Here is a 20,121-nt window from a genome sequence, read left to right as displayed (position 1 = left end):
CAAGTATATTATAAAAAATGCAAATTCGATGCATGTCGCTCGAAGCATGGTGCCTCTATCACTGACATTCTGAGTACATCAAACATCATTTAAAAATATACAGGGTGTCCTTGGAGTTTGGACACGTGGACCAAAATTTATATTTTCAACAAGTGAACTTTATTAACATTTTATTCAATTGGGATGCTAACTAACGTCTTCAGTATTAATCCTCTTTGGATCATTTAATTCACCTGCTATCTTCCGATATAACTACGGTAACCAACTTTTCTGTATTTCTGGGGACAGTTCTGTATTTTAGCAGCCTGTCCCTGAAATTTAATTAGTGAAGGAAAAAAGTTATACTTAATGAGACTCTCTATGTGTCCAGACTTTAGGAACACCCTGTATAATTACTTGTAGTATTAAATATATTATGGTTAGCTATATTAAAAAAAAAAATATTAATTTGCGTGAATAATGTTTGCAATCATAAAAATGTTTGCAGGCTTCTAATGAATGGATCACGTGATTTGTGAACGATTATATGAACGATATTAGGACTATTCATCGTCGCCAGAGTTTTCAAGTAATATTCGTACCTATGTGCTGTAATCTGGCTATTCGTAGATAACGTTTGAAAAGTGGTTCGATGATTTATTGCCCTGTTAGATAGACTCGCGTCTCTGCGGCAGAGCGGTAGGAAGTCATCGGAGAAAGAAATTTCGGGTGTAGGAACACCGCCGGCAGGCGGTAGAGAAGGATGTTGAGTAATATGTTGCTGTCAACGGCCAATAAATTGAAAACTGTTGGCTGGGCGAGAATCTGCGGATTTCTACCGGTAAACGGCCAATCCACGATGTATCTATCATACTCTAGCCACTAAAACGGATATTCCCGATTTCTTCGCGAGTTTACCAGACATAACGTTCCTCGGTAAAGATTAATATCATTGCACCAGCATTTGATTACTTAACTGGTGGTACAAATTATAAATGCAGATAATTGCTGGATGATTAACTGCTATGATATTTGCTAAATACTTATATCTGATTTTGAGAAATACACGAAGACAACTTAGTCGCTAAAATTCAAATCAATCCTGAGTCATAGTGCTCAGAGTGACCTCTACTACAAATCGTCAAGATATGTATAGCTCTGAATTTTAAAACAAATCAGATTTCGTCTGGACTCCGTAGAAACCACAGATCTCTTGAATTCCTCATCGTTGTATATATATGTATGCAATTCCATTCTTGGAAATATAAAGTTGTATCATCAACCGACCTTATGTTCTATACGAATCCCGAATACAAAACAATATTAAATGGAGAACCACTAAAACAGAACAGTTATCCTACAATTGGATCAAATGGATTTTTTTTATGAAAGTTAATAGGATTAGTTGAGTAGATAAAAAGCAAAAAATTATTTGAAAAACTACAACTGGTGGGAATTAGAGAAAATGCAAAAAGTAGCTCTTTGCACATTATTTATTTGAGCCGACAATGAAAATTAAGAACATACAGTGCTTCTCATTTGAATAGCCTCGGGTAAAAATTCATATATGCAGGTAAGCATATGTAAATGAAAAAAATTTTGTTGAAAATTCTTACTTACTACTTAAATCCGTTTGTACTGTAAATTAATAGACGATATTAGATTACATTCATGTACAATAAGACATTGTTGTTGGACACATAATAGGCTTCTAACGTCCACATGAATAGCCTCAAGTGTTTAGCTGCAGTTAATTGATGTTTCATGATAGATCAGGGAAGAAATATTTACAATTCTACGTATAATCATTTTACATATTTAAATTATATTCATTATTTTATTCGTAATGCATGTACTGTGCTATGAAAAATTAATTTGAATTACTCAAGTGAACAGCATTGTATTTATTTTTGTTCTTTAACAAATTAGAATTTATTTATTCATGATACAATAAGAAAGTACATACAATACTGTCAGGGTAGTTACAAAAAAATTGAATAACGTAAACAATTGTCGAAATTCTTATTTAAAGATGGTGATTAGATATTTCTCAGTCAAAGAAGTTTCTCATTCAAGTAACATGCAACCAGTAGTTCAGAATTCTGTGTATGAACTTATCGAACTTAGATGTATTGCGAAGAAATTTGCAAACGGTTAACATCACTAAAAAAAATGTCACGACGTTAAAAGTTGAACTATGCCGGGCGAAATTTTCGCGAGAATATGCAAAACTGTCCCCGCCACTAGCTATCCCTGGGAATCTCTTCGGAACTTCTTTGAAGCGATCTACACTATGAAAGTTCCTCCGGATACGTTAGAACAGAATGCAAAGCAGCGTTTCGTTACAGCTCTTAAGTTAGGTTTAATATCCACTCCTCGTAAAGGATAAGAATGTCATTCTTTTCGCAAGGATATCGACGAGATGCCGAGTCCGTGAGTGGAAAAGTTCCGCGTGATAGAACGGAGGAATCCGCTGCGAGAGCGCATTGCGATGGACCAGGTCGGATCGGGGCGGCGACCCGCGTCAATTCGATTCTCCTTTCAAACCCGGAAGGATTGCCCACCCTACTTGAATCAGAAACGATGGACGATACTTTTCTCAATGGGCTGTCGAAAATCCGTTCAAAGTTTTTGTTGCTGGACGAAAGCTTTTATGTTCGCTTGCGGGAAAACGTAAACAATTGTCGAAATTCTTATTTAAAGATGGTGATTAGATATTTCTCAGTCAAAGAAGTTTCTCATTCAAGTAACATGCAACCAGTAGTTCAGAATTCTGTGTATGAACTTATCGAACTTAGATGTATTGCGAAGAAATTTGCAAACGGTTAACATCACTAAAAAAAATGTCACGACGTTAAAAGTTGAACTATGCCGGGCGAAATTTTCGCGAGAATATGCAAAACTGTCCCCGCCACTAGCTATCCCTGGGAATCTCTTCGGAACTTCTTTGAAGCGATCTACACTATGAAAGTTCCTCCGGATACGTTAGAACAGAATGCAAAGCAGCGTTTCGTTACAGCTCTTAAGTTAGGTTTAATATCCACTCCTCGTAAAGGATAAGAATGTCATTCTTTTCGCAAGGATATCGACGAGATGCCGAGTCCGTGAGTGGAAAAGTTCCGCGTGATAGAACGGAGGAATCCGCTGCGAGAGCGCATTGCGATGGACCAGGTCGGATCGGGGCGGCGACCCGCGTCAATTCGATTCTCCTTTCAAACCCGGAAGGATTGCCCACCCTACTTGAATCAGAAACGATGGACGATACTTTTCTCAATGGGCTGTCGAAAATCCGTTCAAAGTTTTTGTTGCTGGACGAAAGCTTTTATGTTCGCTTGCGGGATGAATCGCCCGCTTTTTCCACTTCATTCTCAAATTCTTGCTGATCATTGAATCATCATTTGAAACATCAATTCACCTTTCAACAATCTCAACACTAAACCTATCATTCACTCAAAAGTTTCGGAAGTCTTTCATACAAAATAAAAGAGAACGAAATATTGCTAAAGCTGCAAGTATTATTTAAGCTGGTATCAATGCCAACATTAAATTGCACTCAAATGTAAAAACTATAATTCTAGAATATTAGCATTAAATGATAAATGAAATATTTAACTAAAGCACATTTTTTAAACTGATACCATTATTTATTATTTTTCGTGAAGATCTGCAATTCACTGATAAGTAAAAAGATTAACACCTAACATACTAATGATATAGAGTGAAGGATTGTTCTATCCATGCCAGCCGTTACACCTTCCCAACGCTGTTGCATGCGATAAAGCCATGTGTGGTCGTGGTCTTATAGACATGATACATTAATCGTTAATTAAGCCAGTATGTTTAAGTCAATATAGCTACTACCATGAATTACATTTACGTTCTCTCATCTAACTAAAGCTTACTCATTTATAATCCCTAACATACAGCATACTAAATATTTTACTTTCCATAAAGATCTGCAATCTACTGATAAGCATTATACAGAGTAACGTCTAAGGTTGACGCTATTACGTTTATTAATATTTTTAAATACAGGCCTAAAAAATACTGATAAGTAGACAGCGTATTTTATGCAATTTTAAGAAAATTGAATCTGCAGAAATAATAAGTAGTGTATAATACTATTTAGAATATTGAAAAATTAGATTAAATGTAAAAAAGTATTAATAATTATTTATTTCGTGTTAATAATTATTCGGTGCGTTTAGTGTTAATAATTATTCATTGAATATATGAAGATTATGTAGTTATCAATTAATTAGAAAGAGGCTGATGAAAGCAACGCGACTGACTTATGTGTGAATCATGAAATTGCACTTAAATGTGAGAAATATAAATATAGCATATTAGTATACAAAAATTGTCGGTACGTTTAGTATTAACAATTATTCATTGAGAATGAAGATAATATAATTCCATTCATTAGAAACCTATATACTATTTTTTAATTGGAAATTGATATAGAACAAAAAAGAGTATAAAGAATGTAAAGGGAAAGGGAGCTGATGAAAGCAATTGAAAGCAACGTGTCTAACTTATGAATGAATCTTGAAATGATTAAATTCGAAGAGCCGAGAAGGAGGAAGAAGCATTGATCAAGTCCCGGATTATGAATGCTCGGCGAAAGTCGATTCCGTGAACTCTGCGTGACACTTAATTAAATTTCTTTTAATGAGCGGAACATCGTCAAGCGCGGAACGTGCAAATTCTTTTCCTGGCAGTAGCCGGGTTCAAGGATGAATTTCCTTTCGTTCGCGAGACGCGGCGGGAAAATCGTGATGCAATTTGTGGACGACGGTGACTAAATCTCGGGTCGTGTGAGCTCCGGGACAAGCAATTTTCGTGTCGTTTACCTTATCGTTCGCTGTCGATTTCATAAACGAACACTTTAAACCGAGGCCATAAACTCGCCCCGGTAGATTTATCGCCCGAATTTTATTAGATCGCTGCAATTTTTAATGCCTGTCTCATCGTGATATTTCAATTAGGGCTGTGTTCATAAAACCACCGAATAGGGAACGGCTAAATAGAAATATAAATCGAACTCCCTGAAATATCTTAAAGTTGGTTTTGTACATTCGTGGAACAGGATTTTCATCGAGATTTCTAAAGAATTTATTCTTTTCACCAGATTGAATCTGCTCGAGTATATATCGTGAAGAGTCCATTTATTTGTTCATCCTTCAGCGCTTTATCCGCGATCGGTTAATTATTCTCCGGTTGTTAAATATTCTTGCCAATTAAAAATTAGTTAGCTTTTGTTTCTTCCGCCTCGATACTCGTATTCATAAAAGGAGCTTCGATTCGCACTCGAAGCTGCACGTGCATTTCATTTAACCGGTGTTCTGTAAACTGTTAGCGTTCAAATAATGGAAAGGAGCCACTTCCTCGATGAAACATCTCATTCATGAAATAAAAAGATATCCGTTGAAGTTTATTAATCGAGACGATATACAGGGTGTCTCAGAAATAGTGTTTGAGTCTTGTACAACGGAATTCTAACAGTAATAATTAAAAAGAAAACGTATTTTATAAAATTGTTATTCTTCACGAATTCAAATTCAAATGTCAAAACCCTGAATGAACAAGATGAATACAGTGCTGTGAAAAACGTTGAAAATTGGCGGTTGAAATACTGCAGTGACATGTTCAGAATTGTTGAGCTGCAGCGTTGTACATAAATATTTATTAAGAATGCAGTGGGTTATATCTTAGCGGGTAGAAACGCGGAAAGAAGTATGACGTGCGACGAAGTTCCACTGGGAGAATGCTATTCCCGCGTAAAGAAGGTTTTATGTTTCCCGTAGTCGCGTCTCGCGTAGCGCTTAATTTTATCACAACAAGAGTTTACAGTCATCATTGTTCAGTTATGGTTAGGAGAGTTGTTTCAATTAAAAGGGATCAAGAGGAAAGCGAGGAATCCTTTAACCTTCAGTACCCCTCTTTTAATGTCCGCGAAGGAGATTGACAAACAGGAACTGTCGGAAATATCTTACAGATTTCGAGAGATCTGAGTGAAAACTCTTCCGGTGGTCCCGCGAGACCAGTACGGCAGTCGACGTGTTCAAGATAACACGGTCACGTCAGGCTACGTTACCCGAGTTTACGATAACCCAAGGATGTCTGTTTGCTATTTGTTGCAAAACATGCTTCAAGAAATTTCAACTGTCCCTCAATGTATCGCGAATGAAATCTATTTCCAATAGCCTGCAATTTTTATATCAGCTCGAGGATTTACTGCAGACAATTCAAAACAATCTCGAGACTATAGAAGGTGTTCTGATATTGATGGTACAACCGTGGTGGGAGTCACTGTTTATGAGAGAATAAGTCGAAAATATGAAATATGTTTTTTCATTTGAGACTTTGCGTACAAGGAAATTGACTTTTTTGCCGAGTTTTGCCAATCGAATTTGTGCCGAGAATGCAGTCGTGCAGAGACTATGTCGTGGTTAAACGGATCTCGTTAGAAATTATTACTTATTTCCATCCATTGAATAGAAACGCGAACCCTGTGATTTTTATCATATTGAGTCAAAACTTTATTCCGAAGACAACACAATTGTTCTATAATACTATTAAAAGCAGGCATTATTTTGTCGTCCGAAGAACGGAAAATGGAAAACACGTTGGGAAGCGTGCACGAAAATTAAATTCGGAGAGCATATCAGTGTATGCAGTATCACAGTTTTTCAACATTTTTTGCATTAACGAAATAAATCTTAAGGGTCGGTGACAAATTGCAATATTTGAAACGTTTAGTGTTTCTATTATCATACAATTATATGAACTGATATTTAGAAGATGTCACGATTTACGATATTCTTCATTTATTATAAATAATGGAGTTTCGCCTAGCCAATATCACCACAGGTACTAGAACGTGTTACGCTCAAGAATGACGTAGGTGTTCATCTGTGGGACATAAAAAAAATATTTTCGATGGAAAAAGAGCTATGCTACCGGCACTCGTACATCGCGCCAAGCCGATTCAAATGCAAATCGGTTGTTCTGAATGAAAGCGAGAAACATTGATCTGAATGATGCCGTTTCATTGAAACGCATTGTCCGACTCGTGTAATGGCTCGAAACACCTTTTGAAATTTACATCATGGTAAATGGATGTTTCCTATACGGGCGCGGGTAATCCACTGGCTAATTCAACGTACTTTCGCACAGGGATTACAGATAGAAGATTAGCCATGGAGAGAACTTTTAATTAGTGGACAGTGCGATCGATTTAACCACCACGTAAAAAAAATGCGTTAGAACCATTTCCAAAAATTTACCACTTAGTTACGATCAATATCAACACTGAACTGCGAAATCAATAATTTAAACTCATTATATAATTGTAATTCATTACATAATTGTCACTCATTTAAACTCATTTAAAAACGCAGAGCTTTTCAAGAAGCATTTTACACGTGAGCATAGGAAAACGAATCCCAAAGGAAATTTGAAACAAGTTCGAAGTGATGGTATTGAAGAAGAAATCTCGAATTACGAACATTACCATTGGATCATCGTGGATTCTCTTTTGGTATTAGTGGGTGCAAAGGTAGGAAACGGGATTGTCCGACAAGCAGTCGAGTTCTTTCATCTCGAGTTCCTTAATTGAGTTTACATTCCGCGATGTAGGTAGTACGTCGCAGACAATCGGTCGCCGTCGAGGCTAACTGAAGTTTTAAATCAATTTCTTTCTTTCGAGTGCAGTTTTAACGGTCCGACGACGACGACGGTAAACTAGTTCCTCGATCTTGTAATCAGTTTAAACGCGTCGCGTCACTCGGGAACACGTTCACCGTTTCTGTTGATTTATCTCACACGCGGCACAGCTTTAACGTCGCTAATTCATTAACCACTTCATTAAGCCATGGAAGGTTCTGGTTTTATTTACACGTTACAAACAAGAAGGTGAATGATTTAATTCAATCGTATTACTTTACCACGTGGTATTATTGTTATTGAATTTTTATGGTTGCTATTCTTAAACAATAATAATTATATCATAATTTTATCCTATATAATTTTATCATAAATGTATAAACATCCGCAGTCTAGTCATTATCAATCACATTGATTACACGTTGCTTGGAATAGTCAGAGTACATAATTTTGTTGGATATATTCTTTTTTCTTTGGATAAGCTTTAAACTCTCTATTACTGCGTAAGCTTCACAACAAAATTTAAAATAAAACATACGTGTTTGATATTACATTATTATTACATTATATATTATATGTATATTATATTACATTATTATTAAATTGTACGAGTGAGTTTATATCAAATAAAGGTAATTGTGTGAATAAAAATATCAAATAAATTTCGTCATAAGAATGTTGATCCCTGGAACGCGTAATTTCGTCACGATTTATTGACCGGACGATCCATCCAGTCCGGTCGATAGCCATTAACGATTCGGCAAAAGCAACAACCGGAAACAGAGGTCGCACGCGTTCACCGTCGTGTGACGAGTTTCCGTGACGTTGCATGACAAGCTGGCCGGCGTTTAACACGTGCTAAACGGCCGTGAATGAACGGTTTCGTCGGGGTGCCGGCGTGCCGTGGCGCCGGTTCGCTTTCTGCCGCGAAAACGTTTGCCACCCCCGGACTCGATTAGCATGCCGCGCGCAGCAGCTACACGCGTGGTCAGTAACGAACAACAAAACGATAATACAGTCGAGTAATTTTGCTGGGCCGCGCTTGAACTCCCCCGTCTCTGTCTACAGCTTAATAAACGAGCCGCGCTGCTGATTATATTACCGCATCCGCGTAATTTTCGCCATCGACAATCCGTATAAATTTTGCCGCTGCCTTTGATACCTCGACCAGATATAATTCGACCGCTTATTAACTGATAGAGATCACCGTTCGTTTAGAGAGGAAAGTTGAATACTATTGTCCCTTCGAGCACGTTCAGATTCTATAATTCACTTTTCGAATGACGATTCTAATTTTCAGATTAAAACTCTGTATAATTCAAATACAGTGCGGTTCAATCGCATAGCCTCAACTGACCTATGTCACTTTTTCGTAGGAAATTGCATATAATATGAATAAAATAAGATAGATTATATGAATGGGTAATGGTGGTGTGAATCTATGAAACCTAATTCTGAGAAACAGGAGGTTTTATCGCTGGTATAATGAATTCTTAAAGCAGAAAATAATGAAGAATACTAATTGAACACTGGTTAAAGCGTTTTACTATAAGAAATGGTAGAGATAAATTGACTAAACTTGGCTCCTGTATCCATTAGCAGCGGTCCTAAATGACTTCCACGATTATGCAGTTAAATAAGTAGATTCATTAGTAACTTTTGGAGATTAGGTGGGAATCACTTTGCGTTCTCTTTCAACGTGTTAGCATTTGTAGTTGAAGACGACGCTTAAAAAGTGATACTACTATAATCAATTTTTACCTGAGTATGTTATAAATTGTTATTATAGGCTCAAATAGAAAATTTGTAAATGTGTCTCTTACTTTTTATCCAATTTCTACCAATTGCAGTTTTTTCAAATAATTATTTGCTTCTCATTTAGTAAACTAATTATTTTCAAGAAAATTCAAGTCGTTTTCAATTCTGTTTTAATGATTATCCATTTATATTTTATAATTTTCATTAACAGTCAAATAGTTAAATTCTGCTATTATAATTATGTCAATCATTTAAATAAAATCTTGCAATTTATTCAAATCTATTTGAATCTGAAATTATGTATTAGGAAACAAATGTATTATTTTGTAAGCTGATGAATATCCATTCTCCTATACTTTTAATTGTAGAATAATTTTCATATAAATCAAAGCTCGTATGAATCACTAGCTTGTGTAAACTAAATTATTTAGATTATTGCGTACAGACTTCATATTTGTTGCCTACCCGAGTGAAATTTCAAAAGGGCAATAGTCTTAATGCACTGTCAGGGAACTGTGCAGGGTAATTTCCAAAAAGTAGGGAACATAAATCCTCCCTCTCGTATATCAGCGCAGCCAAAGCGTCACCGAATCCATTTCTCTTCCCTGATATGCTTACCGCGGCGTAACTTTCCGAGTTGATCTTTATTTACGCCCGCACGGTGAAAAATATGGAATGTAACGTCCCCGCTGGCGTCATAATTCAAACCCTCGGTAAGTCCGCGCCGCGGCCTGTACATACAAGAATCCACTGACCCGTTGGAAAAATCGTGCTGCTCAGCGATGGCCGCGAACGAAATGAACAGACGGCCGTACGTAAAGCACAGGCCATTCTTCTTTTCCCACTATGAGATTATTGGACAATTTGCACTGCGAGAACCTCTACAGATCATATTCTCAACAAAATGTCATCGTCGACGTTTAACATTTTTATTAGAACTCAGAACGTGGAAATTGAAGTCTAGTATCTATTTGAATTCCAGCTTGGGACACGGAAACTGAGTCAGCTCGGGCTTGTGTTAGTTTCCTCTAGGGAGGGCAGAATTCAAAACGAGTAATAAGTCTATGTCTTGTTTTTTCAGTGCTCGATCTGGCATGAATACTGTCGGAATTTAACATAATTTTAACGCGTCAAAATAAAAACAATTTTAATCTACGCACATTACTACCACCACTTATATTCTTTTCAATTCTGTCCCCCTAAAGGAAACTAACACAAGCCCGAGCTGGCTCAGTTTCTCTTTCCCAAGCTGTACAAGCAAATGAAATTCGTGAATGAGTACATCAAGTGGTATCGTTTCTTCTTTTACACAATATTAAAAAATCTGCAGATCAGAAGATGCTCTACACATATTTTCAATGAAATGTCATAACTAACGTTCATACTTTTATTAGAACTCAGAGCTTGAATTGCTTGAAGTCTAGTACATCAGGTGGTATCGTTTCTCTTTTTATACAAGATTAAAAGATCTGCAGATTAGAAGATACTGTACACATGATATTTTCAATGAAATGTCATTATTAATTAATGTTTCGTGATATATTTAAATATACAATAACCAAAAGCAGTCTTAATTACTTCTTTCACAAATTGTCTTGTCAGACGCAAAACAAAAATACTATATAATTTTTATCTAGTGAGTAAAAATTGGGATGATTACTATAATCTGTTGATAACGTCGTACGTGACGTGAAAATTGTAATGAAGCATTAGTCACAGGAGACGGAGAAATACATCGGTCGAAGGGTCTAGTCGTATATATGTATAGTCTTCGGCATCGATTTGAATCGCGTGTTCGTCCCGATCGGAAACTTTTGGGAATAAAATTCTCGCGGTGGAACGCGGCATGGGAATCGCGGCGATGAATGCTCAAAAATCGCTGCCACCCGGAACACGTCAGCGATTTCTTTCCCCGTTGTGGCTCGGTCTATAAACTTTCCTTGGCCGATCCTCGCGCCCGGGTTCGAAATAAAAGGGAAGACCTCCCGGATCCCGCGAGGCCATAAATCTGCGAGTGTGTTTCTACGACCGCGTATGAATTTCTATGGTTCCAACCCGAGAACAGCGTCTCCATTAATCGATCCTCTGGATATCGTTTAACGGCACCGCCGAGCGAGAACGCGCGACGTAATTTATCTACGAACTTAATTAACTTTCAGTTTGACGAACAAAGTGTTCTGTCGTTTATATAAAATATTGCACGTTGCATTTCGATCAGATTTCCTTCAACAATTCCAGTACTCAGATAATTACTTTTCTAGAAGATAAAATTGTAATAGTTTTTTTTTTTTCATAAAATAATTGAAAGTTCTGTCCTTCAATGTAGAACGATTTTGGAACGATCGAATTTCGTCACTATGTGGTATTGGGAGAAAAAAATTTGTCTGCCGTTCATTTCCTGTTTACTAATGCCGCATTTATGAAATACGTCTTATGAAATATGATCGTGTTAATGAAAATGGGTCGATTGCGCCCTATTGTTTCGTCCAACGGCAGGGTGCATTCAGCGCGAACGGATTTCATTCTGCGGTAAAATTATCGGAGTGAGAACGGTTCGATTGCGATAATGGCATTCTTCCCTCCATCTTTCTCCTTTTGTAGAAAAAAAAAAAGAAGTAATAACCATGCCATCGCTCGCCGATTTTCCTGCCGATCATTTATCCTACGCATTTTGTTTAAAACAATATATGCTAAACAATTCTTTATCTCCATTTAATTGTAAACACACGTCATTCTTTATTCACAATTTTAATGTAATTATTATAAATGACATTTTACATGGACCAGTAAAAACGGATAAATTACTGTTTAAACTTGTATGTTTCAATTTCTGTGTAAACTGCTTTCCAAACGACGCAGCATTAATGCGAGTGAGCATCAAACAATAAAATTTAATGGTTATTGCTATTGCAGACAGATACCATATTAGCACCGTGTCCCATTATCATCTTCCACGGTGGAACTGTTTAAGCTTCCCTTATTAAAGACACATTGTTACGGAATTGGATTCGATTAATAGTTTGTGTTCGCGCCGTTTGATTTTGCCGCGATTCGCATCTGGCAGCGCGGTAGTCGCGCCGATTTTGTGACCGAGCGTGTGAATTAGCGCGATGATCGCTCACGTGACGCCTGCTAATCACACGCGAAGACCGCGACTTCTTCGCTGAGTGCTCAAACTGTGAATACGTTCTCAAGTGTTTTACATTATGTGAATATTGTTAGAAAAGTTGGGTTAGGTTTTATTTTTCATAAAACGTATCGTAAAATATGTGAACGTTTTTGTTAGGTACTCACAATCTCTGGAAATGTAACCACATTTGTTTAAAAGCTTTATTCAACAGTAGAAGAAATTTAATCAAAATCTGTTGATTCAATTATGGATAGAACTCCCTTAAATTGATTTATATCGAAGGCATCGAACAAACATTTGTTTCCGTGTATATCAAGCTTTTTTTTACACGTGACTGCCAGGCAGTTAACTGTAGTGTGCGCGGAACGCTTGTCGATGAATCGCATTTTATTTTTCATCGTAGCGACATAAAAAACGTGGCTTTTGATTTCCGCGTTCCAGCAACAGAGAAAGGAATGTACACTCCTAAACGAAGTGAGAGCAGTTTCATATCGGAACGTTTAACGAGTACACGCGTAGATACAAGACAATACGAATGTCGGTCGTTCCGCTCTGTAATTGTAAACTCGGATGCTAACGATATCGTTCCTCCCGTGCTCCAAATACGACGAGACGTATGTGGTATGTACCTACGACCGGAACGCGGAATTTTCTCTTCGAATTGCCTCGAAAAGCTAAACCCGGCTTGACAATCGAACCCACGTGTTTCGATGAAAATTAATGACTGTCTATTATAACGAGCGAACTTCGTCACCCTATGCTACAAATTTTATACTACTCGAATGTTCATCCATGTCCAGGGTGTTCGGCTATTGGTGGACAAAAGTCTAAGGAGTCCCTCTAGAAGAAGAACAGAATAAGACAAAAATTAAGGATACAAAAATTGAGTTCGAAGTTTCATTTTTTTTCTTACAAGCGATTAAAAATTCTCATTGAGAATTAGAGTTTAGCGTACGTTGCTTCTTAATACCACAGGCGGTGGGCAACTTCGCCCATCATCAAATCTTTAATTACTTATGACTAAAAAGTGATGCCACGGGTACAATTTTGTTATTCTTCTCTTTTGCCTCATGAATTCTAGAATCATCTTTTAACATTTTTCCCACTAGTAGTCAAACATCCTGCATACAATTCTGTAACAATAAAATACTTGTCGCGAATGGATTTAAGAAAACTCTTTGAAAAGTGGTGGCGAAGTAGAAAGAATTTCCGAGGAAAGCTGCATTTTCTGAAATTTTAAGCGATCCTTCGAAACAGAGCAGCAGCGAAGCGTTATTATTAACGCGACAAGTTGATTCAGCAAGTCTCGTTTCGCGGAATAAGGATATCGTGGGATCTCTCGCGAGCAACAGGAAACAGTGGCGCGGGACGGTAAGGGGCGAGGTGGGGAGGGATCGAAGGAGAGATTACGAAGTTGTATATTCGCGAAAAGTAGTCCGGAACTTCACCGTGGGAGTGACTCGAACAAGCGACTGAAGAGAGAGGAGCTTCGGGGATAAATCGGAAGAAGGTAAACCGTTCTATAAGTATGAGACGCTCGACAGATATTTGTACCGTCGTTATTATCACTTCTTCTTTCCTTTACTTCTCTTTCCTCCCGTTTTTTCACGTCGACGACATTTTCTACGCGGCGTCGACGGGACGAGGGCCAATCGCTGATACAAGTTTTCTCTGAAAACTGTTATTATCCACAGTCTCGAGTTTCGAGGCTGGCATATTAGTTATAAACGCCAATTAAAAACGGCAACATTCCAGTTTTTAATTCTTTATACGTAATAAAACTACAAAACGAACATTTGGCTTATCATCGTCTTGTACCATCGAAAACAGAACTTAATCAACACTGGCGCAATTTTTTATAACGCTTTTTATTACAGGGAAGCTAGTCAGCGAATTTCCGTCTTAATTACTCACGAGACTCACTTGCTCCCTTTGACGTAAATTCGCTAGCGTCGCGATCATATGCAGACAGCCGGGTTGATTCCAGATCGACTTTGTGCGGTAATACAAACGCGTCGCGCGGCGGGTCCGATGGGAAATGGTCCGTCCACCTATGCAGCATACTATGTAATATCTAAAGCCATCTTGATACGGTCATTTCCTGTCGGATGATGGCTGCAGTCACGAGTTTGCATCGGTATCGCGAGATACGACAGAATCAATGCCAAAACTATCTGCGCGCGTTAGAACCGGGCCGAATTCGATCATTTTTTAACTCGAAGACGAAGGGATGCTTGTTTTATTTTCTTTATTATTCACAGGTCGGTTCCAAATATACACATGCGAATCAGACGACTCGATGGATGGAGACATTTATATAAGCCCTTTTTTAAGAAAAATTTCATCACGATCTCTAAATATACGTAGCATTAAAGGAATTCTATTTTATTGTGTGTAGTATGATTTGAAGATTTTTGTTAGAAAAGGGCGTCATGGTTTTTCAAGACATGCACACTTTGAACCACGACTAACACTCCGTTGCTCCACGTACGCTGTCCGCAATAAATCTACGATGTATCTCGCTTCACACACGTTTCAAAACAAGAAAAACGATACAATCTAACCACCAAGAAACTGTCTTGTCACGGAGCAAAAGAAGGTTCGCCTAAGAATCGATCTTCAAATAATTCGATGCCTAATTCCTCGCCGCTTTTCCGGCAACGTTTCCGGGGGCTCGCGAGCGTGGATTGCGGAGATATAATGATACCGGGCTCGGAAGTGTGTGGTCGGGGCTCAAAGTGGACAATTTGAAATTGAACTGAAATCAAAAACGATTAATTGATTGGTCAGGGCTGGTAAACGGCGGTTCGCACGAGAAACGGCTGCTAACTGACCTGCTGGATGCGTATAACGTGCTGGAGCGTCCGGTCGGGAACGAGTCTGATCCCCTCGTGTTGAGCTTTGGCCTTACACTAATGCAAATAATCGACGTTGTAAGTTTTCAACAGCCTTACATCTAACAACCTTAAAACCCGTTTCCACTGTACAGCAAAAGCCTCAATTTTTGTTAATTCATGATTTCTACTTGCTGTCTTTGTTTTTCTATAATTGTATAATATTAAGTCAGTGAGTAGAAAATTATGAGGTGAACAGAAATTGGGCCGTTTGTTATGTACAGATTATTTAACGCATAAAAGACTTTCTCTCTAACTGTAACACGCACACCGCACACAGCACCGACAAAAAGAGGAACGGGAGAGTTATCCAAAAGAATTGTGTTTCGTTTATCAAAGTGCGAGTTGAGTTGCAATAGACAGAACGTCTTTTTCTGTATACGATTTCTGCTTCGTGTAGCATGACAATTTACACAGTTTGCATGCCACTGTTGTCGTAGTTTCAGAGACCCCTGCATGAATTGTTTGTTATAATCGAGCAACAAAGTAGTTACAAAACAAATTTAATTGTATAAGTTGAAGAAATGGGTGTTACAACATTTACATACAGGGTGAGTCAATAAGAAATATTGTTTGCAGTTCATCACAAACCCAGACAAAAACGTGTCGCACATGTATTTTTAAAGTTACACTAGTCAAAAGCTAATATTTTGAAGAAATTGGGAAAAACTATTAAGCAAGCTTAAAAAATTAGCTAATAATTTTCGCAATTTATAGACGATGGGAAAGAATTATTCAATATTGTTATTGCATATTTTGGATTTGTGATCTACTCATACATCATAAGATTCAATACTCAAATCTCAGATGTGTCATTCTTGCCGAATCAGTGAGGGTAGTTTCATGACAAGAAGAGTGACAGTAGTGTTCGATAACGAATAGGATTTCAAGCTACTTTGGTACACTTTTGAGCCGATATTCAGAGTCGTTGCTTATTCTTAAGATCGTCTTAAGCATTTGCTATCCCTGTCTATCCTACGTTTCCAGTCCCAGTCCTGTACAGAAAACAGGGACTTAAGCAAATGCTTAATGCGATTTTAAGTATAAGTAACGACTCTCAATACCGGCCTTGGTGTTCGATAGAGGATGGATCAATCCGTGGATGGCAATAACTAAAAAACATAGATTTTTCACAAGCGTCATTTTATATGAGTGCGACATGTTAGTTCATCAAACAGTTTTTAATAATCTCCATCATACAGTGAAATCGTACATTGAAAATCGTACGTGAAAAGAACAATTTTCGATAAAATCGTTAAATAACAAGTGATTGTACATGATATTTCTGATTGACTTACCCTGTATAGTATACAGATTCAAATTAACGCCAGCGTTTATTTCCGGAGATTCGAAAGCTGGCAAATAATAAGTTTGAATTCGACGGTAACTCTGTCAAAACATTTTACATGCGCTTCTGCCGTTTCAATATTTCAAAAAAGGATGAAACGAAAGCAAAAAAGTATGATTCTTCCTGCGTTATCGTGTCATTAACCAGAGACCGATGCACCCAAACGCGACCCGGTCCGTAATTAGAAACGTATCCCCCTTTTTTTTTTCTCGTTTTCCCTCGGCAGCAGAACCAGCATTGTCGCGAAACAAGGCTTCGATAAACGTGCTCGTATACACGGGACAAAGAAGGAGAGGAGAAAAAAGAAATACAGAAACCCTAGCCACGAACACGTGCGAGCAGCCCTGCTCTTTCAAACGTACGTACGTACACTCAGCCCGGGGCCCGTTGTGTGCACGCACACAGCGTCCCCGAACACGTACAATTCTTCACGCACGATCGATTCGCCTTGCCGTGCATGCTCGTGAAAGGAATGATGTTAAAAACGAACAAAGACCAATCATTGGTGTTACTAGTCGCCGCGTGTACCTATGTACTCGCGTTACAGTACGCGCACGCCAAGTGAAAATGGTGCAGAAGCTTGAATATCTGACTTGAGACGTTCGCGGATAGTATGAATCTTTCTTTTAAACACGAATTGATGTTAGATAATTAATTTCTTGCATGCGACGATCGTAACACATTAGGCGTATATTTTTTATTTAAGCTCGTGAATTTCCTGTAACGTTTGCCGTTGGGTACGCAGCCTAACGCACGCATCAATCATCGTCAGGGCCCCGGTGTCAGTTTCACGGTAAACCCTTGTGAATTATTGAATGAAGGTCCTGCTGTTAGTTTAGCCAATTCAATTTTACGTTCGTCCCCGGTAATTTAGTATGCAGCTAACTGTTCGCGGCAACAGTTTTCTATTTTCAAATGTCGCGCTCCAAATTGTTGTCGCATTTACCTGGATAAATTGTGACAGATTTTTTAGAGTAATTTCGTTAAAAGAACAGCTATTCTGTTTGCTTCGGTGCCTGTTCTGAATTCAAAACGACGAGTATGTTTGAATTGAAAATATTTCTCTTTGTACTACTTTTTTCCGCTCTGGTAATTTTATTTTTTGTATTATTGATATTGTGGAATGGAGCTTAAAATTTTCGTATGATATTGCAGCTATTTATTATGAACGAAGTAGAAAGTGATGACAAAATCTTAGTAACGTCTTAAATAATATTAAGATAAGGAATGGAAGATTCAGGGAAAGTCGCGTTTCAATGGAACGCGAGCACAGCTGGCATTGCGTGTAATTAGAAGTCGGATTAACGACGACCGTCTATTGTGTCCAGATTTGTCGTACTATTTCAAGCCCTCGGCAGCGTGTAATTACTTTGCAGATTTCGGTAATAGCTGCGTCGCTGCGTGGCTCCATAGCCCGCGAGGACGGGAGTCATCGTGCGGTGCTCGACACGTTCGCGGATAGAAAATCGATTTTACGAGCTAATTATCCCGAGGCGTCTAATTATTTCGTCTGTTAATCTTTAATAATCCGTTAGATGAGCCTCTCGTTATTGAGAACCTTTCAACGGATTCAGTTTAAGGGGGTAGACTCCGATAGCCGCGCGATAAGACAGAATGTCAATGTTACCCTCAAAATTGATAAAAATATGGGTTTTCCGGGCTACACTTTTCATCCTTATATAACAGAATTTTTAGTTCGTCAGGTACCTCTTTGGAAAGAGGAAAGTTAAATCTGATGCGCTCTGGTCATTATTTAATCAAGGTTATAGAATATATAAAAAATATTTTTATTTTTTATAATGCCTCTCATTATAAATAATTTTATACCTAAAAGAGATTGTTCTGTATGAAAAAGGTACTTGACAGTTCAAAAATGTTCTCATATAAGAACGAAATGTGTAGTCCTGTAAATCCATATTTTGCACTATTTTTCTCTGGTGATTGATAAAACCGAGCAAAAAATGTCAGAATTTTGTCGAGAAATATTAGGGAAGTACCGTGACTACCCCTGCAGCCCCTTTCCTCTTTTTAATACTGAAAAATGAGGGAATACGGTGAAGTTTTTCAAAAATTCATTAACAATGCCAAAACCGGATGATGTCGTTTATTGAAAAATCGTTCGCAGCAGTTCCGAATTAATCGCATCGATCATTGTTGAGTGATGGGAGGAGCGAGCCCTCAATCAGCTCCAACGTACTGATAGTTCACTGAAGTATCAAAATGTCGAGTAGTTCCGGATGAGTTCAGACGTATCTGTGTTGTTGGTTACGGGCAACTATAACTCGGTACGCTACAGAGCTTTAATTCTCAGATTTGGGTGCTGCCAGATTTAATCAAGTTAATTGCGGATTAATTCCACTCGATAACGCTCTAATTATACTCTAGCCATTTCGTGTAGAGCATTTACGATGTCTTAAAGAACGCGATTGAATTTCGGAGATTATATTCAATCCTTGACAGTTTACTATGATTTACTGACAGACATTCTATTTGAAATAAGATAGTAAAGTAAACAGGAATAAGAAATTTATTTAGTACTTTGAAACAGAATGATTTTTTTTTCGATTCAGAAAATGTAAACGTTCGTCACATTAATCTTTTTCTTTGAATAAAATCCTTACCACTTTGACAAACATACAAAATACTCATTTTAATTAAACAGTATATAGTAATTATATTTTCATATTTGATTAGCTTATAGCCTTTGAAATACCACAGCATATTTTATTAGCCTGTCTTTCAAAATACCGCAGCCAAATACCAGCTAATGTATCCAACATAGATGTCACAGCCCACTAAAAACTTTATGCGTCTCCTGAATTTGGGTGCAGATGAAATCCTATTAAAACATTATTAAGAGAATCGCGACTTCATAGCATCACTAAAATCTAAATATATCTTTAATTAATGTCTTTTCGATATTAATTGGTTAATACTTTTCTGTAGAGAATATAAAGCTACATCGATCAGTGTGGAAAAAATTATACAATACCATTTAAAAAAATGTCGACGATGTTCATATCTCTACTACGTGTCCTCCTACGAAATAGCTCACAACATCAGAATGTGCCTTTCTCGAAACTATTCAACATTATATCTAAACATTCTTTGCCACGTATAATAATAGCGACGAAAATGAAGCTACCTTGCATGTATGCAACATTCTTCTGGCTATCACAAAAATGTCCAGAGTAAATTAATATTACATCATTCGAAATTAATCTTTATTTAATAATATCAATTATTACGTGAAAAGTCATGTAAAATATTGTATGAAGCATTGAAAATGAACAATTATTATATGAAACAATATAAATATTAATTTTTACTGTTCAATATTTATT

The 20,121-nt window shown here is 37.5% G+C and overlaps 1 protein-coding gene across 2 annotated transcripts in view; it reads left to right on the top strand.

Moving 5' to 3' along the window:
* Window positions 1-20,121, top strand: part of nAChRa7 (nicotinic acetylcholine receptor alpha7 subunit) — a 213,064-nt gene that overhangs the window by 49,653 nt on the left and 143,290 nt on the right. For both annotated transcript variants that reach the window (XM_018021446.2, XM_018021447.2), the window contains exon 2: window positions 15,326-15,468. In XM_018021446.2, the coding sequence (XP_017876935.1) occupies window positions 15,326-15,468 (143 nt within the window). The remainder of the gene's footprint in view (window positions 1-15,325; window positions 15,469-20,121) is intronic.

The sequence above is a fragment of the Ceratina calcarata genome, unplaced genomic scaffold, assembly GCF_001652005.2.
Source record: "Ceratina calcarata isolate Rehan_Ccalc_2016 unplaced genomic scaffold, ASM165200v1 scaffold253.2, whole genome shotgun sequence".
Lineage (NCBI taxonomy): Eukaryota > Metazoa > Arthropoda > Insecta > Hymenoptera > Apidae > Ceratina > Ceratina calcarata.
Note: the sequence above shows the minus strand (reverse complement) of the source record. Positions and strands in the feature narration are given on the sequence as shown.